Raw genomic sequence first — 27,297 nt, 5'->3', positions numbered from 1 at the left:
CACCTCTGAATAGTGTGTGAGAAACAGAATAAAATGACAGTGATTTTCAGCTGATCCACATAGGACAGCTGTTGAATACCTTGAATTTTCCTTGTGAGGAATCTTTGTGGTCTTTCCAATTGCTGCAGGTGCTTTGAAAGGTACATACCAAAAGGGCCATTGTACTCAATTAATGGCCTAATGAGTGAAGAGTACAGGGAGGTGATAACTTCTCCTTTTATCAGGCAATGCCCTTATTCATGAGGTGAGCCATACAGAATGCCCTTCTTACCAATGACTATGGCACCAGTCATTTTCTTGCATAAGACCTTCTTGAAGAAGGTTGACATTGTTTGGAGATTCTGTGACTACACCCAGTTTGCAGTCATCAGAAAACTCTGTCAGCCACAGTCCCTTGGTTGCGGGTCTGCTGTTTGAGGTGAATTCCCCTATTTTGACTGTATGGGTTCTATCAGTGAGCCAGTTTGCAACCCATCTTATGATAAATGATATAAGGGTTGATATCTAGCTGGGAGAGTTTGTCAATGATGCCTGAGTGAGGATAGTGTCAAATGCCTTGGCTAGGTCTAGGTAGGCTGCATGCACAGACTTCCCTCATCCAGGGCCCTGGTGGCTGTCTCAAAGAAGTCCACCAGGTTTAATAGGCATGATCTTCCCTTGACATATCCAAACTGGGTGGGATCTAATGTTTGGAGATTACATATATCTTTGTTGATAAGTTCCATGATGATTTTCTCCATGGCCTTGCAGATAAGGCTAATCAGGCTAATAGGTCTGTAGTTCCCGGGGTCAGTAGAAATACCACCTTTGCGCAAGGGGGATAATAGTGGCTGTTTTCCATCCATCTGGGATGAAGCCGGTGCGTAATTCTTGTTTGAGCCCATGTAGGATGCAGCCTGGGATGTTATCAGATCCCACTGATCCTGTGTTTTTGGCCTTCGCAGGGTGTTTACGACCTGCTCTTTAGAGACACAAGGTAGGGGGACAGGTGGTAGGGATGTCATGAGGTATGTGTGGCAGGGACAGGAGAGTGAAGTTTTCACCTAACCTGTCAGCTAACAGTTAGCTATGACCACTGGCTCAGTATATGTGTTACCATTAACTACCACTTTGGTGCAAATCTGGGCCTTACCTTTTAGGTTATGGATGTAACTAAAGAACACTTTATGGTTCTCCTTTGTTGAGGAAGCTAACCTGGATTCAAAGTTTGCCTTGGAGGACTTCACAAGAAATGCTGAAGAGACAGTGTCTCCAGTTTAAAGCCCACTCCATCTTAGTCTTAGACAGCAGTTTCTTTCTTTTATTGTAAAGCCTGTTAATGGTGGTTGTCCACCAGACAGGTTTGCTCTTCCTTGAATAGCTTGTTTTGGTCCTAACAGGTACTGCCAAGTCAATCCAGTTATACAGGTGCTTGTATAGGGCATTGGTGTAGAGCTTGGCATAGTTACCACTTCTGTCTGAGAGGGGAGGTGCAGTGAAGTTATTTATATCATCTCATAAGAGGTTATAATTTGTTTTTTTCCATGGAGTTTTTGCTGCCAGTGTTTTGTATGGGATTGTGGTACAGTGGGTAAGGGAATTTGCCTCCCCCCTTTGTTGTGTAACCTCAGAGCTGGTGTAGAGGGTGCAAGGGGATTGCCCCACTGAAAAAAATGATTTTTACTTTTTGTTGTTCTCAATCATTTTAAATTTGATCTAAAATGACTGATCTTTTAATGGTCAGCATTTTGAATGTTCGATATTTCATGATATACTTATATGTATATATGTATATCTATCTATCTGTCTATCTGTGTGTGTGTCTGTATACTTATGTATATATAATATATACACACAGATATCTATATATCTTTATATCTACATCAACCTGCAGTAGTTTTGGACTAATAAAAAAGGTTTGAAGAAGAACTAACAAACAAATTAGCTATAGTAAAGACTTTAAGTAAACTGCTTGTTACAGTTACTAATATACTAAGCTACCTTAACTTAGTGCTTTTGTAATATAGTAATGTGCTTGAATAAAGTCTTTGCTATCATTTACGAACATGTGATATCACCCACTGCTTTCTAAATGAATGCTAATTCTCTACTTCTGCCCCAATGGCAAGTGTCACTCAGATACCCTAACAGCTTGTGCCTCGGGCAGTCACTCTCTTAGCCCGACCCTGTCTGTCTATTTACCTATCTAGCCACAAAATCAGCATTTGGACAGAAGAAAGAAAAAAAATCAGCCCATTACATTAACAAATGTGTATAGTGATATAAAATCAAACATTTCTGTAACCATCAGTCTTAGAAATCAATACCAGCTTTTTAGTCAAGAAAACAGAGGTAATCCAGAAAACTTGATTAAGGTATGGTATCCCACCTATGATCCAGAGCATGACAGGGCTAACAAGAAACAGAATACAAAGGATTAGTCCAGATAAAAATACTTAAGCTAGCAGATCTAGTAGATTTTCCTCTATGATGCCCTCTCTGTGGGAGGAATAAAGGTGCCTTGTCGAAGTTTCAAGTAGTTTATTCAGTTAAATAGGTAAATGGATGACTGTTCTTATTCTAATACATTATATTCAACAGGTCAGTTGTTTAAAAGTAGTTACAGACAATGGTGAGATGGTCCAGGGGAGTAGATTGGAAGAAAATCAGGGAGATGGATATACAAAGAGCAAATCCCAAAACTTAGAGGTTTCTCCCCTATTTGAATATTCCTGAAATACCCATGAGACTTTACCAGCTCAGCAGCCTGTGGAACTACATTCTTATTTAAAAGGTTTTATTTTTATTTTTAATAAAGAAAGATGGGAGTTATGCTTGTGTATTGTATTCACTCAGAATGGTGTACACTTAAGTACACTTAGTGTAGGCATTAATGAAGCTGGCCTTCTGTCTAATTATACCAAACAATAGCATCATGATGACTCTTTGCATCTCAATGTGCACATCACATGACTTAAATGTATTTTTATACCTTTCAAATAATGAAGTATAGAAGTAAATGAAAGGTAATAAATACAAACTCTATTTCTTGCCCTTAATCATCAGTCCAGTGTTGCCACTTGTACTCATGTTCCAGGTAAGGCTTGTTAAATCTCTAGCCAAAAAATACACAGCTCCATGACTGCAGCAGTATTGGCATTCTTTCCTTGTGAGCAGTGAGAATTGCATTTGGATTACTGATAAGCCAAACTGGAGGCAGAACTCTCTCAACTCAGGGCTGGCATGACCAGACAGGAGGAGATGGCAACCACACACACAACAATCTCAGTCCCACATAGACCTACCACAACTGCAAACCAAAAACATAAAAACACAAAGACATACTCGGAGGCTCTAATAAAAAACTTACCAAAACAACAGAGGGTCCCAAAGCAGACATCCAAAAATCCACCACCTCAAAACAAAACACATGCAACACATACTTCAATAAATCAGTGTGTCGACCAATCGCAGCCCTTAAGGCCAAACACCTTGCCTGATACACTAGTAATAGGTGACTCCATAGTCAGACACACTGATGTCCCACTGACCAGGCTGAACAAGGAGAAGGCGACTGTGAGCTGTCTATCGGGAGCTAGGATCTGCCACATAACACACACACTCAGGTCACTCCAAAGCAAGTACAAATATGACTCTGTCATTGTCCATGCTGGTGTGAATGACCTGAGACGTACCTCCCTGGACTACATGAAAAGAGACATAGAGGAGCTCTCCGATTAGGTAGCCAAGGCTGATATGACCCTGACCCTGAGCAGCATCTTTCCCTCACCAAGAATGATACCACAATACAAAGACAAGATGATCAGCTTTAACAATTGGCTCAAGTACTGGTGTCATTCTAAGGGGATCCAATGTCTGTCTGCCTGGGATGATATGTTGGACAAGCCATGCTGCTTCGCAAGGGATGGCTTACACCTGTCACCACTGGGCTTCCGGATATTGGCTAAGGCTCTTGCCACCCCCATAGTGCCTTTTTTAGGCAAGGCTCAAAAGACAAACCCACCTCCTTAGAAAACAAAAATAGAAAAAAACTAAGGGTAATGCTGCTCAATGCCAGAAGTCTAAATCTCAAGATGCAGGCACTTGATGCACTCCTCAGCATGGAGAACATCGATGTCTGTGCAGTAACTGAAACCTGGTTCAAGGCTCCTGAGAGCACCCCAGCACTACCAGGCTATACCTCATATCATGCTTTTCGGCCCCAAAACCCAGGCCGAACTACAAAGGGAGGGGGAGTGTCCATATTCATAAAGGACACCCACACCTCCAGGTTAGTAGCAACACATGAAGCATCAGAGAACATACAGGTGCAACTAACCATAGGCAAAACTGCTATACAACTGGTAGCATGTTACAGACCACCCACCCAATCTCAAGAACCCCACTCAGCCTTCCTGAAGACATTGGAGGATATGAATGTATCACAAAATACCATCATACTGGGAGACTTCAACTACCCAAACATAGATTGGGTACATTATTCTAGCCCTAATACCCTAGCCCAAAGGTTCCTGGAATTCATAAATTCAAATGCACTGGAACAACTAGTCACCTCTCCCACTAGGGGAGATAATATACTAGACCTGATCATCACAAAAATGGGGACAAAATGCTCCACACCGGAAGTATACCCTCACTAGTGAGATCTGACCACAAACTAATCACCCTGGATATAAATATCCCACCTCTACCCCCAGCACAAAAGACCACAGTGAAAAACTTCTCAAAAACAGACTTCACTCTTCTTAAGACTGAGATGGTATCCTTTAAGCCCACTGTACCAGTGGATACCACATCCCACAATGCCGAATCCTTTACAAATGCTTCCTATGGACATCTCCAAGAATGCATGGATCATGCAATCCCAAACAAATCCAAGTCCCTCTCCACCAAATGTAAGCATCCTGTCTGGTGGACCTCAGCCATAAACAAATTGTATAACAAAAGAAGGAAGCTACTGCACGTCAGAGTGAAATTCCATGAAGGGAAGACATCTCTGATCAACATTAGCAGAAAACTACGTTCTCTCATAAAAACATCCAAGGCAAACTTTGAGAGAAAAATCGCTAAGGACACTAAAGATAACCACAAAGCCTTCTTCAGCTATGTTAGAAACCTGGGCGGAAACCCTCAGATAGGCTCAGAGTTGGTTCACAACAACAAAAAATACACTGAACCCACAGATATTGCTAACATTCTGGCTGACAGGTTCAGTGCAAATTTCTCGCCTCCTTCACCCCCAAAAGAAGAAATACTTATTCCAGCTGAATGTAATCTCCCTGGCATCTCAGATGTCCAAGTGAGAACCGCCCTAAACAAAGCAAAAAACACAGCATCAATGGGACCTGACAGTATCCCGGGGTGCGTGTTACGTGAACTCCAACAGGAGCTAAACCCACACATAAAAATGCTATTTAACCTTAGCCTTACTTCAGGATATGTACCTGAACACTGGCGTACAGCAACAGTGGTCCCACTCCACAAGGGGGGTGCCTCTACAGATCCTGGAAACTACCGCCCCATAAGCTTGACTAGCCTGGTCTGCAAAGCTATGGAAAGAATCATTATGGAACTCATAAACGGAGAGATAGGGGACCTACAGACGCTTGACCCCACCCAGTTCGGCTTTGTAAAGGGCAGATCCTGCCTTTTAAACCTGGTTGACTTTTTCGAAACAGTCACTAGAGCCATTGATGAGGGCAAAGCAGTCCATACAGCATACCTGGACTTGGCTAAGGCCTTCGACACAATACCCCACTCAGGCATCATAGATAAGCTAAACAGCTTAAAAGTAAACCCTTATGTCACTAGATGGGTTGCAAACTGGCTAAAGGACAGAACCCATAAAGTTAAAATCGCTGGAGCAATGTCAGACTCAAAGCCAGTCACAAGTGGTGTCCCACAGGGATCTGTCCTGGGACCCCTCTTGTTCGGCATTTATTTCTCAGATGTTAAAGCAAACATGGGAGGGCTGTGGCTGACAAAGTTCACAGATGACTGCAAACTAGGCGCCATAGTCGATACACCAGCAGATACACACATCCTACAAAAAGGCCTCACTGAAACAGACAACTGGTGCTGTAGTCATGGCCTTAAACTAAATGCCAAAAAATGTATAGTCATCCCTTTTGGAAAAAAAAAGTACCCACAAATTATCACATAGACAGCAACCCACTGAGTACAGAAAAAGTAATCAGAGACCTAGGGACCCAAGTAGACAGCGACCTCTCATTTGATACCCACATTACCAAAGTGGTTAGAAAAACATTCTACCTTGCACACCTCATCATGAAGGGTTTCACATCCAGATCCAAGGATGTCATTGTACCCCTATATTCCTCCCTCATCAGACCCATGATTGAGTACAATGCCCCATTTGGTATGTACCTCACCCGGCACTTGCAACAGCTGGAGAGACCACAAAAGTACCTCACCAAAAGGATCAAGGGTCTCCAACATATGTCTTATTCTGCCAGACTAAAGAAACTTCAGCTCTATTCAGTAGCATACCACCTGCTCAGAGGTGATCTCTGCCTGACGTACAAGGCCATGTCCAATCAGGATCTGATGGACATGCTCCACCTCAAAAAATCCAAATCCATCAGGACCACGAGAGCTAAAGACTTAAACCTCGGCACAAGTATGAATAGGACATGCTGGAGGGATAGATTCATAACCCAGAGGCTTCCTATGCTTTGGAACAGGTCCCAGTTTGTATTAGGCAGAGCCCCTCACCGACTCTCTTCAAGAGAAATCTTGATGAGTGGATGGGAGATCGTAAGTTTACCCCAGGGGTCACATCTGTGTCACTGCTAGACAGGGGCACAGTAAACTAATTCTATTACATAAAGGGACCTTCACTGTGTCACTACTAGACAGAGGCACAGTATTCTAGACTTATTCTGCACATTTTTGCACCATTTCATGGGGTGGCAAAAGCCACATCACTATGGCTAGGCTTACAAATGCCCCAGGGCAGATAGCCTAGTACTATACTATGAAACTATGAAACTATGATGTTATGTTAACCATATTTAAGATAGATATCTGCCAAGGGTGTGTCTTGCCTCGACTCTTTCTCTGACTCTCATAGGATAAAAAAGCACAGTCAAGGTCTGGACAGTATTGAGTTTGGGGGCCTAAGGGATTAATTTTGTAACTTGAAGATGATGCTGTCCGCTTAGCCCAAAGTGATCCATCTGTAGTATACACTGGAGTGGTTCAATGTTGGGTGTGAAGTAGCAATGATAAACATCTGTACCTGAAAATGACAGATTATGGTGATCTCCTGGAAAAAAAGTGGATTGGTCTCTGGAGATAAGAGGAAAACAGCTATAGCAAACAGAAGAGTTTAGCATCTTAAAGCATACCACTCAATCTCTTAGCAGAAGAGTTATAGGCAAGGAGAAAAAAATATGTTTAACAGAAGCCTAATATTAAGGTCAGATATTAGTTGCTGTTCTTACATACTTACAAAATTGCTATAATAACAGGTGTTACATTGTCATACATGTTTGGAATTATATGAAGTCTAAAACTCAAATGTATGTCATTATTTAATGACTGCAACCCTTAAAGAGTTGCCAGAAAATCACCTCTTTCATGAGAAACAGGCAAAAATATGAGGCACAATCATAAATATTCTATGAAATCAGGGGCAGTTGAGAGTGATGGCTTGGAGTAATGTTCATGAGTGAGGACAGAGAAGGGGAGACTGACCAATGGATGGGTGCACTGGTGGTAGTATTACAAGTAAAGTACAAGCCTGTGGTGGTGAAGCGAGAATGGAATCATAGGATGAAGCTGCAATTTCACCAGCATATCTATGTTCACATCTTCAGCTGTGGTCATGAGGTTTGCTAGTGACATAAAGGATATGATAGTGAATATAAGTGCCAGAAATCAGGTTTCCTTGCAGGGTAGATGCATGCACCTTCCATGACACAAGAAGGAGTTTGGCTATCCAAGATTATAACAGAGTATAGCCACAGGTCCCCCTCAGTTGACAGGAGTCAATTAAAGTGTCCTACAGACCCTCTATGTTGCTTAGTTACCCACTGTAGGTGAACAGGCATCATCCACTGAAAGGATGCCATAGGGCACACAAGACATATTGTATGGAGTTAGCTCCTGGTTTGCCCAGAAAATTCTAGGGATCCTGCAGAATGATTATTTGGCTGTTGCTTGAGATAGAGAAAACTGGTCTACTCTGATCAGCTTGCAAATGGATGGATGAATGGATGTGTATACTGTATGTATTACGCATATGGAATCCTTTCCAAAGAACAATTAAAGTAGAGTAAGATCTTAGAAAATCTAAAGCAAGGGTAGGTGACTATATGAGAAGAAAAATATTTAATTAAAATGAAGTGGTTTCAACCCTGGGTGATCCTTTATCTTTGCCTGTACAGCATTTATTAAACCATGCTGTAATGTATGTGCAGCTTACTGCTATGGATAAAATGCCACCACACACAATGTTTATGATTAAGTGTATGCATTTATCGCTGTTTTAATATGCAGTTATTAGCTGTTTTAATAATGCATCTTTGTCTGATGCATTCATACAGACAGACTTTTATCTTTTGCTGGTACTTACAGTGAGTGCATAAGTAAGGCTCAGTCCCACAAGACCAGGAGTCAGTTTACATGTTATCGATCCCACCGCTGCTGTCAGTACAATAAAAGCTCCTAAGTAATCCTGATGGGAAACAAAAACACAAAGAAAAGTTGTAAATTTAACAAAATGCAATTGCAGTGTGATATTCCACAAACAGGATACAACTAGCCTATAAAAAGGATAACATAATTCATCTCTGACTTAACATTTGCTGTGTTAGGATGCAAGTGGCTGTTTGCATAAAACATATTTTCACAGAAATATGAGGTAGTGTACACTGAAAACAGCTAATATTATTTTAACTTTGCATGTATACACACACACACACATATATATATATATATATATATATATATATATATGTGTGTGTGTGTGTGTATGTATGTATATATGTACACACATGCACACACACATATATGCATTCATATAGTATGTGAGTGTAAAATGTGCATAAATCCTAATCACTTGTACAGTGTGTGTGTAAGTAGTCCAACACAGTGATGATGTTGCACAAAAACTCAATCAGCAATGTCAAAAATAGCAATAATGTTAAAATGAGACAATATATAACAAGCCACTCCAAGTATATGCACCCACATTCTGAAAAAAAGTGACAGACAGCTATTAAAAATAGGATCCCAAGTGGAAGTCTCATAAATATCTAGTTAGAGAAGTTAACATGTTCTGCTTAGCCACTATGACACTTCTCCTAGCTAGCTGGCATTGTGGTGACTTCCAACTGTGATGAGACAATACAACAGCTTGAAATATGGCTGGGTGTCATTTTTTTTTTTTTACTGAGATTTGGCTTTATTAGCCTGAATGCCAACTACAGACATAAGTGACAGTAAAAAAAATCGTGGGCACTCAGAGGCCATGTAGCTGAAATGTCAGTAAAGGGTCATTTGCATATATCCTATGGACCTCCACTACAGGTAATTGAAGTTACTACACTGTAGAGATACTAGTTTTGCTTGGTGTTTCTTGTACTTCTTTACTAGTTTGTCTGTGTGACCTTGTTACCTTTTGGCTTGTTTATTACAAAATAAAGCCTGCTATCAAAAGATTACTAGAACTAGCTGTAGTTGCAGAAGGCAACCAGCAAAACAATTCCAAAGGGTTTCTATGAAATTTAGGGAAAAAAATGTTGCTGTTATTTGCTAGAGTGTTGACCCACGGAGGACACAGATCTGCATCTCAGAATTGCTCTGTCTCATTTCAGAAACATATAGCAGGGCTAGTCGCTCAGTGGTGTGAACATTGCCTCTAGATGATTGTCACTGTTGAAGTAACACTCCACCCCCTGTGTAAAAATGGAAAATAGGGGTTATAGATGGCTGAATAGTTGGTTGGCTTAGTCAATTCTGTTGTATAATGCAAAAAAAGTGTGTGGTGAATTGTAAGTACTTCATGCTGTGACAGTTTTCTGTTTTTGAATTAAATTATTTCAATTTTACTTTTCATTTAGTTGTAACCATACACTTTATTTAAGCAAAAGGTTTTTAAAATCACACCCTGTCATGAAGTGCAAATAACTGAATACATATTATATTCTAGTGCTTAGGTTCTGTGTTACCACAGGCAGAAATCTCAGTATCAGACCACAGTTTTAACTCCCCACTGTCTTTCTTAGTTTTTTTTATGGAAAAGCTATCAAACTTAGCAAAGAAACAATTATCATGAAAATCTCCAATAGATTTAATCAAATTACTAGCATCATTCAGCATATAAAAGTATTAGCTAATTAATTGGATAATTAATTTTGTCAGGAAGGTACATCATAATGAGCTCAATTTAAATTGAGAAGTGACATTACCCCTCTCTCCACCACAGTCTTCCCTCAGGAAAAATTATCAGATATCACTCCCCAACAATCACTAGGGAGCTGGTCCTCAATGGTCTCTCTAAGGTCAAGAGCACTGCATTCATGCTCCCAACAATATCATAGGCTACTTCCTAAACATCATGAAACAAGACATATCAGGCCATCAGAAATCACTATTTAACCTTCATGTCTCATGAATAGGGTAAGTGGCAATCGTCATCCCTCTGCACAAAGGCATGCCATCTATAGACCATGGAAAGTACCAACCCATAAGTTTTACTAGTCTTATATGCAAAGGCATGGAAAGAATTATCATGGAAATGATTAAAAATGGCATAGGAATCTTCCACACACTGGACTCAACCCAATTTGTTTTGTCATGCAGCAGGTTATGCCTCCTCACCCTGGTGGACTTCTTTGAGAAGGCCAACAAGCCAATGGGTATTATACTGCCTACATGACCAGGTCAAACGCATTTGGCACAATGCTCCACCTGGACATTGTTGACAACCTCAAGAGGTTAGGTATTAACCCTTATGTCACCCGGTAGATAGCCAGTTAGCTCACAGACAGGACCCAGAAAGTTAAATTTGGGGAGTCCACCTCTAGGACAGTTAACAACAGATTCTCACAGGATTTGTCCTGGGATCACTTTTTTTGGCATCTACTTCACTAAAGGCAAGAGCAATGTCAAGGGTCTCTCACTGACAAAATTTCCAGAAAATTGCAAATTATGAACAGTCATAGAATCCCTCACCAACATTAATGTTCTCCAAGAAGGCCTGACATAGACAAATAGCTGGTGTCTGAGCCATGCACTAAAACTAAATGCCCAGAAATGCATAATAGCACCCTTCAGGAAGTTGGCTACCCCTGGTAACTACCAAATTGACAACACACTCCTAAGAGTCAACCCAGTAGTTAGAGACTTGGTGACCCACATAGACAATAATCTAACCTTTAACCATCATGTGTTTACAGTAGTAAGGTAATCATTTTATGTTGCAAAACTTATAGACAAGAGTATAGAATCAAGGTCCAAGGTGGTCATGAACTTGTGTCACTGTTCACTTGTTTGTTCAGTTGTGCTCCTATCAGATATTGATAGCTAACTTCATTTCATTTAAAGATTTAGTTCCAGCACTGTAACTGTTCAGTGTTGGGTTTTTGAATTGGGTTTATGCCATCATCATCATATTCAAGCCAACCTCAAGAATTCATTAGTTGTACTGTATACACATTGGTCCTGACTGCCATTGTGTTCAATGTTTTACCATCTTTTCCTAATTAAAATTTTATTAGGATTAACTCAAAATTCTGTTTGCTGACAGGTCTTACATTACCATATATTTCTTTTTCATTTTAAACATACACTAAGCTGTTTTCATGGCCAGCTCCATATGATCACTGGCTGTTATGCTGTAGTTTATATTTACAGGGCTTAAGAAAAACTAACTGTAATAGGTCTATATGAACTATTTTAATCAAAAATTTAGCCTGGATTACTACTCTGCTTGATTTCTTAATCAATGTTTATGGAAACATTACATATATATTTTCTGCCAAACTTCAGGTTAATCAAGGATGCCTACTCCTTTTTTTAAGGATGCCTACTCCTGAAAGCATTGCCATATGAAATTCCAAGGAATGTAAATGTGATCATCACAACAGCGAGACTTACTGTGTGAGCAAGGACTTCCTGTATATTAGGACTGAGATCAGTGCAGCATGGAGTATTCCCCCTCTCTGAGTTACAATGATTTCCAAATTAGTATATATAAGTAGCTGGGGGGAACAGGAGTGTTTGCTGTCCTGAAACAATGTTTTGAAAAAAGTACAGTGCGTTTTGCCATTCATTGTCTTCCACTGGATGTCATGTTTATTTTTTGTAATTCTGAGACTGACAGTTATGGATCTCTCAATTACAACAGGGAGCCCTCTGAATGTAGGAACTAGAATTTCCATGAAAATGGTAACCTACTAACCTACTAACATAGGTATTGTTTCTTCATGTACCTGTCTTCATATTACATCTTTAGCACTAAGCAGTCCTTTTTTACCCTATTTAAAATTCACTGCTGCTTATTAATACTTAATACCCTGTTTTTTGTGTTGCATCCATTAGTAGTTTAATCCATGGCACTTTTTGTTATTTTTTGTTACCATTCTGTAATAAATGTTATTAAGGCAGGGACCTTCTTCTCTTACTATGCCCTTTCTGTCCATGTTGGTTTCCTGCTCAGATGTTTCAGACTTGTTGGAAGCACAGCACCTTGTGTAAGTGGATACAGGTAGTAATGGACCTGTGTGAGTTCTTTTAAGGGCAGTACCAGCCTAGATATATGAGTCATTTTGTGCCACCTAGGAGTGAAGCCTAACACTATACTTCAACCTTTTGTTCTTCATGTTGTACCACAGTACAAGTAGAAAATGATTGATTTCAACAATTGGCTAAGTTTTTGGTGTCATTCTAAGGGGATCCAGTATCTGTCTGCCTGGGATGACATGATTGACAGACCTCGATGCCCTGCATCAGTCACCACTGGGCTTCCGGATACTGGCCAAGGCTCTTGCTACCCTTACAGTGCCTTTTTTTAGGTGGTGTTCCAAAGACCAAATTACCACCATAACAGCTACAAACAAATGCAATCTGAGGGTTATGCTGCTCAAATTTAGAAGTTTAAATCTCAAAATGCACTCGCTTGAAGCACTCCTTAAAATGGAGAACATCGACATTTATGCTGTAACAGAGACCTGGTTCAAGACAGCAGAGAGCACCCCTGCACTATCAGGCTATAACTAATTCCACACCTTTCGGCCCCAGAACTTGGACCGAAGCTCCAAAGATGGTGGTGTTTCCATATTCATAAAGGATGCACACACCTCCAGACTTGTAGCCCAACATAATGCATCAGAGATACTTCAGGTGCAGCTAAAATTGGGTAAGACAGCGATTCAGGTCGTATCCTGTTATAGGTCTCTAACCATTTCCCAAGACACTCACTCCATGTTCCTAAACACTCTGGAGAATATTAGGGCCCAAGTTGGGTTGGAAGGGTGGCCTAATGGTTAAGGTGTTTGCCTTAAAACACAAGGTGCAGGGTTTGAGTCTCACAAGGGATAATTGGCTAGGCTTAAAATGGCTCACAAGGGCAGTTAGCTTAGTACTAATCTATGAACCTATGAACCTAACACACTCATACTGGGTGACTTCAACTATCCCTCCATTAACTGGGAAAACTACTCATGTACCAATACACTTGCCCAATGTTTCCTGGAATTCATTAATTCCAATGTCCTGGAATAGCTCATTCTTACCCCCACTAGAGGTAGCAACATCCTTGACCTGGTCATTACTAACATGGGTGACCATTGCTCACTCTACACCAATAGTTAACTCCTCCCTGGTTATATCTGACCACAAACTAATCACCTTGAAAATCCACATCAATCCCCCCACCCCCTACTAAGGTAACCAACATAAAAAACTTCTCCAAAGCTAACTTTGGGCTGCTAAGAACTGAGATGGCTAACGTCACAGCACCCATGCAAATGGAGAATAGTTACAATACCCCCAAATCATACACCAATGCACTGTACGAACACATACAGAAATGTATGGATCTCGCCATACCCAACAGAACCAAGATGATCTCCTCCAAAAAAAGGAAGCCAATCTGATGGTCCCCTGCCATAAACAAACTCTACAGCAGAAGGAGGAAACCGATGCAGAATAAGGTGAAGTCCCAAGAGTGGAAAAACTCCCTTATCAGCCTCAACAAAAAGTTGAGATCCCTCATCAAATCCTCTAAAGCTAGCTATGAAAACAGAATTGCAGCAGATAGTAAAGACAACCACAAGGCCTTCTATAGTTATATAAAGAACCTCCATGGCAAAACCCAGGTTTGCTCTGAGTTATTACACAATGGTAACTCATATACCAAGCCAATGGTTATTGCCAATATATTGGCCAACAGATTCAGTGCCAACTCCTCCCCCCAAGGACCAATCACAATAACAGTAGATTGCCAGGTACCTAGTATTACTGCAGCACAGGTTAAAACAGCACTGTCCAAGGCCAAGAATACAGCTTCTATGGGACCTGACAATATCCCTGGCTGTGTTCTACATGAAATACAGAGTGAACTGGCACCTCACTTGTGTGCCCTGTTCAATCACAGCCTCACCTCAGGCTTTGTCCCTACCGAATGGCACACTGCTATAGTCATCCCTCTCCACAAAGGAGGAGAGACTACAGACCCTGGGAACTATCGCCCCATTAGCCTGATAAGTCTGACATGCAAAGCTATGGAATGCATCATCATGGACCTAATAAACAAGGATATAGTGAATCTCCAAACTCTGGATCCCACACAGTTTGGTTTTGTGAAGGGTAGATCATGCCTGCTCAACTTGGTCAACTTCTTTGAGTCAGTCACCAGAGCTGTGGATGAAGGCAAGGTGGTTCATACAGCCTACCTTGATCTGGTCAAGGCCTTTGACAGCATTCCCACTCAGGAATCATAGAAAAACTCACTAAACTAGGCATCAACCCCTATATCACTAGGTGGGTTGCAAACTGGCTCACAGATAGAACCCACAGTGCAAAAGTATCTGACTCCAAGTCAGACTGCCAATCAGTCACGAGTTGAGTCCCACAGGGATCAGTCCTGGGTCCTCTCCTGTTTGGTATCTACTTCTCAGAAGTCCAGTCCAACACGAAGGGACACTGGCTGACAAAGTTCACAGATGATTGCAAGTTGGGAGCCATTATTAACTCCCCAAGTGATGTTGACATCCTACAGAAAGGCCTCACTGAGACCAACAACTGGTGTAAGAACCATGGCCTTAGGCTCAGTGCCAAAATATGTATCATCATCCCCTTTGGGAAAAACCCAGTTCCCATGAGCTACCACATCAATGGTAGTTCACTGAACACAGAAGGTGTTATAAGAGATCTGGGAACACAGGTTGAGAGCATCCTCTCTTTTGACCACCATACTGCCACTGTAGTCAGAAAGTCCTTCTATGTGGCACATCTCATTACTAAGGGTTTTGCATCCAGAAAGAAAGAGGTCATTGTCTCCCTCTACTCTTGCCTCATTAGGCCAATCATCGAGTACAATGCCCATTTGGCATGTACCTCACTAGACACCTGCAACAACTGGAGAGGCTGCAAAAGTACCTCACAAAGAGGATCCTAGGCCTTAAACACTTGTCCTATATTGACAGACTCAAAAAAACACCAACTATTCTGTCTCATATTGCCTACTTAGAGGTGATCTCTGCTTGACTTATAAAGCCATGTCTGACCCAGCTCTGTTAGAAATGCAACATATAAAGAAATCCCAATCCCTCTGCACCACACGCTCTAGAGACCTCAACCTCATTACCACAATCAACAGAACGTGCCGGAGGGACATGTTCATAACCCAGAGACTGCCCATGCTATGGAATAGACTTCCCATGCATGTCAAACAGAGCACCTCACTGGCCTTCTTCAAGAAAAATCTTGATGAGTGGATGGGAAATGGAAAAATCACCCCGGGGATCACTCCAGTGGCTGTACTTGACAGAGGCACTGGAAACTAAGGTTGGGTGGCACGTTGCCAGGGTAATCCTATGGGCTAGACTTGTGAAGGCTACAGGGCCATTAGCCTAGTACACTCTTATGAACCTATGAACATCTAATGTTTATTATTACATATAGGTTTGGAGTCCTGAAGACCACTATTCTAGTAATGGACAAGCTCTGGATTACATTTAACTTGTATGATATTAATTTCTCATCACCCTCAATGACCCAGGACCACCACTCCACCTTTCTGGAGACACTGGAAAATATGAAGATCCTACCAAACACACTGATATTGGGCAATTTTGATTACCCTACTATTAACTGGGAAAACTACTTGAGTACAAACTCCCACTCTTAGCGCTTCCTGAAATTTATCAACTCAAATGCCCTGGATCAGCTGGTAAACTCCCCTACCAGAGGCCACAACATATTGGACCTAGTCATCACCAACATGGGCGACAGGTGTTCCATACCGGAGGTCAACCCGTCACTGGTTAGATCAGACCATAAACTAATCACTCTGGATGTCCACACCCCACCACCACCCTCAACCAAGGAAACCACTGTGAAAAACTTTTCTAAAGCAAACTTCACCTTACTTAAGGCAAAGGTGGTAAGTTTCACAGCCCCCACACTAAAGGATAACACTGCCCAAGATGCAGAATCCTTACAATTGCACTCTATGAGCACCTACAAGGATGCATGGATCGTGCCATCCCTAGCAAGACCAAGACTCACTCCCATAAGAGAAGGAAACCAGTCTGCTGGACCCCTGCCATAAACAGGTTATACAACAGAAGGAGGAAACAGAAAAAAAGCAAATCCCAAGAAGGAAAGACATCCCTGATCAGTATCAGTAAGAAACTAAGGTCTCTCATAAAATCATCCAAGGCTAACTTCGAAAGAAATATAGCCAAGTATTCGAAAGATAACCACAAAGCCTTCTTTAGCTATGTCAAGAATCTAAGTGGCAACTCGCAGATATGCTCTGAGCTAGTGCAAAATAGCACAAAATATACTGAACCTACTGATATTGCCAACATCCTGGCAGATAGATTCAGTGCAAACTTCACCTCCCTCTCACCTTCAAAAGAGCCCACAACAATACCGGAAAAGAGTAGTGTCCCAGAAATCACAGAAGCACAGGTGAAAACAGCCCTTTCAAAAGCCAAAAACACAGCATCAATGGGGCCAGATGGTGTCCCAGGCTGCATCTTGCACGAACTACAGAATGAACTAACCCCCCACCTAAATACACTGTTCAACCTCAGCCTCTTCACAGGCCACGTGCCCATAGAATGCCGCAGAGCAACAGTTATTCCACTCCACAAAGGAGGGGCCACAACTGAGCCTGGTAACTATTGCCCCATAAGCCTGACTAGCCTGGCCTGCAAGGCTATAGAGCGCATCATCATGGAACTCATTAACAAAGACATTGGGAACCTCCAAACACTTGACCCATCCCAGTTCGGTTTTGTTAAGGGCAGATCATGCCTACTAAACCTGGTTGACTTTTTCGAGACAGTCACCAAGGCCATAGACGAGGGTGGTTCACACAGCCTATCTTGATCTCGCCAAGGCGTTTGACACCATTTCTCACTCAGGTATTATAGAAAAACTCACCAGCCTGAACATAAACCCCTATGTCACAAGATGGGTTGCCAACTGGCTTACGACAGAACTCACACAGTAAGAATAGCGGGCTCCAGGTCCAACTCTAAACCAGTCACAAGTGGTGTTCCATAAGGCTCGGTTCTGGGACCCCTACTGTTCGGCATATATTTCGCAGAAGTACAGGCAAACACAGAAGGACTATGGCTAACCAAGTTCGCCAATGACTGCAAACTGGGAACCATAATTGACTCTCTGACTGACACGGACATCCTTCAAAAAGGCCTTACTGAGACAGACACCTGGTGTCAAAGTCATGGCCTCAAGCTAAATGCCAAAAAATGCATAGTCATCCCGTTTGGGAAAAACAAAACACCCACGAATTACCACATAGGCGGCAGCCCCCTTAATACAGAAGAGGTAATAAGAGATCTGGGGACCAAGGTAGATAATAATCTTTCCTTTGACAATCATATTGCCAAAGTAGTTAGGAAATCCTTCAATGTGGCCCATCTAATTACTAAGGGGTTTGCATCTAGAAATAAAGAGGTTATAGTGCCCTCTACTCGTCATTCATCAGACCCATCATAGAGTACAATGCCCCATTTGGGATGTACCTCACAAGACACTTCCAACAGCTGGAAAGACCACAAAAGCACCTCACCAAGAGGATTACTGGTCTCAAACATATGTCCTATGCAGGCCGACTGAAAAAACTCCAGCTGTACTCAGTGGCATATCGCTTACTCAGAGGTGATCTCTGCCTGACTTACAAAGCCATGTCCAACTCAAAATTGATGGACATGCTCCACCTAAAGAAATCCAGGTCACTGCAAGCCACGCGCTCTAGTGAGCTAAACCTCACCACAACAATAAATAGAACATGCTGGAGGGATAGATTCCTGTCACAGAGACTCCCCATGCTTTGGAACAAAATTCCTAACTACATTAGGCAGAGCCCTTCACTTACACTCTTCAAGAGAAGCCTTGATGAGTGAATGGGCAACAGAAAATACACCCCTAGCATCACTTCATTGTCTCTGCTTGACAGAGGCTCAGTTAATTAATCAATGGGGTGGCGAACGCCGACATACTCTGGCTAGGCTTAAAAATGCCCTTGGGCAGATAGCTTAGTACCTACCTTTGAACCTATGAACCTATAACAGACACTTGAAGGAAAGACCATTTTCATTTGGTGGATTTAGTACACTAGTTGGGGCAGGTTTAGGGACAGGTTACTATACATTTTACCCAGATCAAAAATGGGTTAAAAAACTCATAAGAGTATGAAATAGGTGCATGGATAAACTTTTGGTAGCCCCTCATATTTATATGAGGCCAGTCTTACAAAAGTGCACTACATTTTATAGTGTCACCTGATCTGGTTGGTTTAAAGTAACCAGAATGTCTGAGTCAGGTAAATAATGACAGTATAAAATAAAACTTTTGTTTTCTGTAGAGATATGGGTTTGTTTAGCTCTTTGCTTTTGCAATTGATCATCTCATTATTCTTTGTGCTTGATATCACAACTGGTTGTGTCACTCTTTGTCTTTGTGTAACAAGTATCATGGTCCAGCCACTATAAGGCCTATTTGCTCTAGAGCTCCCTTATATAAGTGACCCCAATTCTGAGCTTATATAGTATACAAATTCATCCTCCAAATGCTTTATACAGATAAGTGTGGTCAGTCTATACGACCTAACATTTGGTTACAATAGATCATTATATGCTGCTCTAGATGTGTTTCCATTGACCTGTGTAAGGCCTGCCCTTTTTTGAGGAAATGAATCATTGTTTGTCTTTGAGTTCCATTCTCAAGGGAGGGTTGGATGAATGCTAGAATGCCAATGGAGGACCTATGGAGTTTCGAATGTGGTCTCAGTCTGGTTGAATATCATGCTTATCACTGGTCCAAGATCTCACAGAAGAAAGCTATTTCTTTTATAAGGTAGAAATTGGCAGCAGTCAGATGTCCAGCCATTGTCTTCCAAATGGTGGAAAGCTCTTCGCCCCTTTCTTACCTTTCCACCTAAAGGGCTTTTATTTTAGCTGAATATGAAAATGCAGATAATTTTTGTTTGTTTTTTACATAACTAACAGTTCCAGTTTGCCTGCTACTGTGATCATGGGTATTGGTTAATTTGTGATATGGATTATTTTCTCCCATCTTAACAGATAGTTTTAAGTTTGAGTGTATTCTTAGTATCTGTCTTTGCCTTTTAGTATGCATATTAGAACATCTAATCTGGAAATATATACTTCCATGTTGTCTATATCTTACCTGGATGCTTTAAATAAATCAAGCAATTTTTATCTGAATGTTTAAACCTAAGCATTTTGAAAATTCAGGGCTAATTAAAAAATGTTGGTAATAACCAAAAAGTACAGAAATAATAAAATAATGTATAGTTGAATGCACCTTTTAAAAATCAGGATAGCAGTTACAAATAAATAAAAGTACAACCTCAAGTAAAATTTGTTTTTTGACTGACATTTCCTAGTGACTACAATAAATAAGCATAAAAACAACATTTTATGGTTAGTTGAACCACCAGTTTGAAAAACATAAGAGAGCATTACAATTATGGGCAAAATAAAGCATGAAAGATAAAGTCAAACAGCACCAACTAATAGTGCCCCCTGTGTTACTGCATACAGCTATATCCACTCCTTGAAAAAGCTGCTGCAATATTTGGCTTTAGGCCCAGAAAAACTCATCAAAATACAGGTGCAACCATCTCATAGTGCACAGTATATAACTCTCTCCCTTCAACCATAAAACTGTGAAGTCTGCACTATAAACAAGCTCAGCTCTACAACAGGAATTAAGCCTAAGTGAAAAATGCAGAAACTCCACCATAACAGATGGTTACTACCCTCTTAAACTGTCCAAAATAATCTGCAGGAATAAATTCATCAGTACAGCTCTAAATCAGCATAGGAATAGTCCATACCAAGGCAGTCCTATCTAACAAGAGGAAGCAGAGACAATAAAAGGATATCATTTTGAATAAATTAGAAGGGACAGATAATTAAAATATGAATTGCCCAAGGAAGACAGGTTATACGCACATTAACTGATTGGCAATTTTTAGCAAGAGTGGTTAATAAAATGTGCATTAGATGAAACCTTACTGTAGCTGAATTCAGTTAAACATACCAGAGGTAAAACAAAATCTGAGTACATAGGGAAGTTATTTACAGATCGACCTTGGAATCATGGGGCTAGATAAAGTAACCACTTTATTAAGTCACAAAACAAGAAACACTAGCACCTTGGCATTATTCTATGAAGGTTATATAAATGGTAACAAGACAGATGGGGAGTGATATATTTATACACATACACACACACACACACACACATATATATATATATATATATATATATATATACATACATACATATATATATATATATATATATATATATATATATATATATATATACACACTATATATGCATGTATACATACATATATATATATACATATATATATATATGTCTACTAAAAGACCGAACCCGGATATCCCTGACACAGAAAACGAAGACCAGCGAACCGACAGGTAAGTTTACCGACAGGTAATGTGTGATCGCGACTCGGTAGTGTGCTGAGAGAGGGAGGAGTTAGGGAGTCAGGTAAGTAAGTTTGATTGTGGGATTTCGGGTTAGGCTGTGGGAAAGGTGAGTGTAGTGTAGTGTGGGGAGTAGGTTCGTCGGAGGATTGATGTGTGTGATAAGTGTGACTGTAGTTTAGACTGAGTTAGTTGGTTTAGTAGTAGGGAGGGGTGTTTTGTGGTGCAGTGGAATTGAAGTGGTAAGGCTAGGGGGGTGTGCTAGGTAGGTAGGAAGTGGGTGGTGTAGGTGAAGATATATATATACATATATATACATATATATATATATATATATATATATATATATATATATATATATATATATAAATTACAATACAAGTGTGTCAAGTGGATAAAAAAAACAAAACCAAACCAAATATCTACAACTGGAGCTGTATTCCCTCTGAAGAATGATGTCAAAATCAAGTGGAAATTAAGACAGTCTTAATTCAAATGTACAATCCAAACAAGTATAAGCGCTTTCATCTGCCAACATGCCGACTTTATCAAATACATGATCCAGTTCATTAAGCACCTTTAAATACCCTTTGTAATTAAGCGAATAATTAATTTTAAAGTGAAATTACACTAGTATAAAATTCAAATTACATGCTTAACAAATATACAAAAAAAAATTAAAAATGTGTATAAATTTCATAAAACTTCTGCTTGGGCAACTAAAATAGGCTTTACAGAAGCTAATTCATTGATCCCTGGTAATTCACATGCGTTTAATCGCAGTTGCTATCGCAGTTCACATTCCTCAATTTTGTTATGCCAGTTACCCCCTCTGGCATTTTTCTCCACTATTTCTAAAATCGCAAATCTGTATACAGTAAATGAGGGGCAAGTTAGGGTGTGTTTATATAAAGCGTTGTTAACATTGGCAGTTCTAATGGTATACAGGTATTCGTATATCCTTCTTCTGAGAACCCTCTCAGTTTTCCCAATGTAAAATCCATTACATCCCTCATATATACCAATGTACACCAACCCTTTACTTCCACAGTTACCCGCTGCCAATCTAATCTCTTTCAGTGGTTCACCTGTCCTTACTACCAGATCTCTCAATATGTAAACACATTGTGCACACATCCCACATGGTCTCGTGCTTTTTTCTGAAACCTTTTTTAAGGGGTGTTCCAAGAGGTGTTTGATGTTGTTACCCATCTTATGGGTGAATGTTGGATGGGACCCTAATTTCTCCAAAAGTTCACTGTTAATACCCAGGTTTGTCCAGTTCTTTTCTAAAATCTTCCTGACTTTTACACCAAATGGACCAAATTGTGTTACCATTGAATGCCTAACATTCATTGGAATTGTACTGTCTTGGTGACCATTCTCATAGCTATTCCCAGTGTGCATCAGGAAATGGCCATCCGAGGTACCTAGTAAGGGGATAAACTTAGTACCCCATCCTTCAAGTATCCCCAAACCCAAATCCCTAACTGGTGTTTCCGGGTACCCCCATGACTTAAACATCTCAACAAGGTTACCCAATTCCACTTTGAAGTTATTAAAGGTGGAACACATTCTTGCTCCCCTTATCATCTGCCCTCTAGCAAGGTTCCTTTTAATATGATAGGGATGCTGACTGTTAAACCTCAGGAAACAATTCAAATAAGTGGGTTTGGAAATACCTTAGAAACAAATCTATTAAACTGGATATCTCTAGTGATATTCACATCTAAATAATCAATAGCAAAATTGTCAAAAACATGAGTGAATTTAAAGTAGGGACATGTGTTGTTCATGTAATCCACAAACCGGTTCACATATTGTTGATCTCTTTTCCAAGCAATAAAAATATCGTCCAGGTATTGGACATAAGTAACCCATTGCTTAGAGAATTGTGAAGTGAGAACATATTTATGTTCCCACATTGCCGTCGCCAAGTTTGCATAAATGGGGGCAGAACTAGCCCCCATGGCAACACCCTGTACTTGTTTGTAATATTTGTTCTCAAAAGATATAAAATTATTCATCAATATTTGTTCCATCAATTCTGTCACAAAATTAATCATAGTGTTACTCAAATTAGAATGTTGTATTAATGCTTCATTAAACAATTCTAAACCAACACCATGGGGAATTGAACCAAAAAGGTCCACCACATCCATTGCGGAAAACCTTTTGTCAGTTCAAAATGTTCCTCCTTAATTCTAGTTAAAAAATCCCAGGAATCAACTATCACCTGGTTAAAAGATGGAAGTATTTTCTTTGCTAAATGGTCCACAAATACCCCCATTGTGTAGGTCGAGCTGTTTTGCCCGGCTACTATTAATCTGTATGGTGGGTGATAAACATCTTTGTGAACCTTAGGGATTCCGAACACTGTCGGAATAGTAGGATATTCATTCTGCAAAAAGTTGTACAATTCTTCATTAATAACCCCTTGGTATAAATTGTCCTCTAAAAATAACAACTTCCTGTGTGCTACATGAATCTCGTTCAATGAAATGATAGTGTATTTATTGGTATCCTGCAACATAAGTGTAAGGTCATTCACATAATCGATCTTGTCTATCAGAACCACCCCACCTCCTTTATCCAGTTTCATGGAACGAATAGTATCAGATGTCCTCAATTTTTTTAATAATGTTGCCTCATCTTTAGAAATGTTGTAAAATCATTTTTTGTGTTTAGAATGTTCATGAAAAATTTATTTCGAACAAATTCGCTCAAAATGTTGCAACATAGGGTGGAGTGTTGGGTTAAATGCACTCTTTTTCTTAAATTCATTATTAGAACCTTTTTCCGCAGTGTCTCCTTGAAAAAATAATTGAAAATTTAACTTCCTGATGTAAAGTTTAAGTTCAATGAGCACTTTAGATATATCCGGGGTGTTAGTCGGTACAGACTTGAATCCCCTTTCAAATAACTTAAAATGCTGCTTCCCTATTACCTCCGCTGTATAATTGAAGATGTTGAAACCATTATAACTAAGCAATTTGCCATCGAAACTGGAAATAATAGACTGTGACTTTTGAAAATGTGTTAATAATGATTCTGGTTCCTTTTGTTCCAAAATGTCTTCCTTTCCCTTGGAATCCTGCCCCTTGGACTCGGTTGATTCCCTAAAAAATTCTGTCGGTTCCTATTCTGATTGTAAATACATTCCAATCTACGAAGTGCTGGGTAATCCTCATCAAATACCTCATCCACTTCTGTGTGATTAAATTCAAAATTAATATCACCCTTTCTACATCCCTACTTTCAAGTCTGTTGTTCAGACCATTGTTAGTATCATGATTTGTATTACTGGGTGCCCCATAATAACTTTTCGGTAGTATGTAGGCTTCCTTGTGTCTATATTCTATCTCATCCCTCCTAAATTTCTTTTGTTTCCTAACAATATTGTCCTTCACTTGCCCCCCTATTTTTGAAAAAATGTCATATTTTGTCACAAAATTATTAAAATTCACATCATTCAATACATCATTATTTAAAATATTCACTTCATCAAACAAGGCTTTCACCTTGTTGTTATTCAGTTTGATAATAAAATGTAAAAGTTCTATTCCATGCCGGTCAAACACGGATAATAGTTCATGAAGTTCCTGCTGGCCCCCACAGCTGCAATGGAGCGGGCCGCGAACCAGGAGGCCCACGTCAGTGACCTGGTAAGGTTGCAATGCGAGGCAGGTCAGTAATATTCATGCATTTACTGTCATAGGAAATAAAACTAAAAGCAGTAGTAAATGAATTGCCTGTATAAAACCTGTATTGTTCAAGACAAGTACTGCATACACTAGAGAGAATGGCAGGAAGAGTCTCATATTGTTTGCATGTCAATAAAAGTGTAATACCCTGACAAAACAGGTCTAACTGCTGGACTGCATGTGTATATTCTGGTATCATATGGTAATGTAGATTTGTAATCATGTAATAGTACTGTTGTATTAAGCACTGTTACCCACACCGTGCACCATAAATTGAATGTGTAGGAATGTCTGTATATGACAGGTGTATTCCCCAGAGCCAGTTTAGTACAACTGAGAGACACATAGACAGCAAACAGGGAAAATGCAGACAACAAAAACTGAATAGCATATGCAACTGAGATGTGAACTGCTGTTTTTTTAGCACACACAGCCATGGTTCGAATCCTGCCAGTGGTAGTAGTCTGCATACAGAATCATACCCCACAACTGTACAGATATGTCCAGAATGTCTATTAAAGTGGCCCATATCTGTTGCCTATCAACCTCTTCCCTGGGAAATCAGTGGGATGATCCCAGATGTATAAGCAGCAAACAGGAAATACAAACTGATTGACACACATCTATGAGAACAAAGCTGTCACACTAGCAACTCCCCAATACCTAATGTGACTAAGAAGCCATGTATGTCCCATTTACACCCCAACTTGTCAAGCTGTGGTCAGAGTGTGTACAGTAACAGAGTGAGATGTATGTGCATAATAGTAATGTGGAATCTGGTACTGTGTGTGGGAACATTCAGGTAGTGCTAATAAACATTCCTCCCACAGGTCTGTCAGATACCAACACTGTGCCCAGAAATACAAGAATGATGCCCAGTGCTGGTACTGTTCACAGTGGTATTCTATGGCATTGTGACTGATGCAGTTGCTCTGAATAATGAGGTATTACACATCACTGTTGCCTACACTGTCCTACAACATATAACTGTCTAGGAAATCTGTATAAGAGTATTGTAATACAAGGTCAAAATGCAAAAGCACAGGGGATTAATAAGACAGAAAGCAGATAGGAGATATACAGCAATATCCATATAGCAGACACAACTGTGATGGACAGTGTTTAAGTTGTAGCAGACACAGCTATGGTCTGAATCCTAGGAGTGGAATTGGGCTGCATACAGAATCATACCCCACAACTGTACAGATGAGGCCAGAATGCCCAGTATATGGGCCCATATCTGCTGCCTGCTCCCCTGGTAAGTCTGTGGGATGATCCCAGATGTTTAGCCAGCAAACAGGGAATACAAGTGAGTGTCATACATCTATGAGGGCACACCCGTCACTGTAGCACCCTCCGAAACTGTTAGGAGAATAATATTTCATGTATGTCCTATCTACACTGCCATGTTGTTAAGCTGTGACCAGAGTGTGGACAGTAACAGAGTGAGATTTATGTGCATAATACTAATGTGTAATCCGGAACTTTGTGTGGCAACAGTCAGGTAGTGCTAACAAACATTGCTCCCACAGGTATGTCGGCTACGAACACTGTGCTGAGAAATACAGACCATTATAACCTGTACTGGTACTGTTCACTCTGGTATTGTAGGGAATTGTGAGTGTTGCAGTTTTTCTGAATAATAAAGTATCAATGGTCACTGTCACCCATACTGTGCTACATAATATAACTGTGTAGGAAAGCATGTATATGTATGTGTGTGTCAGGTCACTAAAGGTGGAAGAGGGCAATATTCTAGATATGTCCCAGCACACCAGCATGTGGTCAACACATGGTCAGAGTCTGTGCAGTAAGAGTTGGATAGCTATGTGAAAATCATCAACCCTGAATCTGGGAGTATGTGTAGAAACAGTTAATTAGTGTTAACAAACATTCCTTCCACAGCTATACCAAGTATGAGGTGTATACTGCAGGTAAAACTGGTTCATGTGTAATGATGACAGCCATATCACTGTCCAAACTAAGGCTATAGGGTAGTGTAGTAAGACTTTTAAGGTACAGATAACAACACTGACTAGGAAAGTAATGTGGATTACTGGAATATACTAGGTGTTAATTGACATCTTTCTCTCCCCCCACCATATCTCCAACAATAATCAACATACCCACCCCAACTGGTATGTAATGACTCTGATAATGTCCAATTGTTTAATAAATAATTTAATGGTTCCCATGCATGTGCTATACTGAACTATTCCAACATTTGTGGCATGGTGCCATCAATGTTTTTGCATGCTGTTCTTATTACCACTGTGGTCACATATATGCATGTGTTCTGTTTGCTATGCAACTGTTCCGTATCAGGTGTCTGGGTTAATGGGAATATCTATGCATGCTGTTATACCTAACCCTGGAATGTG

General features: G+C 40.3%; 1 protein-coding gene across 9 annotated transcripts in view; it reads right to left on the bottom strand.

The window, feature by feature from the left end:
• ABCC9 (ATP binding cassette subfamily C member 9) overlaps positions 1 to 27,297 on the bottom strand; it is a 1,652,866-nt gene that overhangs the window by 416,017 nt on the left and 1,209,552 nt on the right. For all 9 annotated transcript variants that reach the window (XM_044087794.1, XM_044087796.1, XM_044087793.1 and 6 more), the window contains one exon: positions 8,600 to 8,701. In XM_044087794.1, the coding sequence (XP_043943729.1) occupies positions 8,600 to 8,701 (102 nt within the window). The remainder of the gene's footprint in view (positions 1 to 8,599; positions 8,702 to 27,297) is intronic.

The sequence above is a fragment of the Protopterus annectens genome, chromosome 11.part0, assembly GCF_019279795.1.
Source record: "Protopterus annectens isolate FY-2018-M chromosome 11.part0, PAN1.0, whole genome shotgun sequence".
Taxonomy (NCBI): domain Eukaryota; kingdom Metazoa; phylum Chordata; order Ceratodontiformes; family Protopteridae; genus Protopterus; species Protopterus annectens.
Note: the sequence above shows the minus strand (reverse complement) of the source record. Positions and strands in the feature narration are given on the sequence as shown.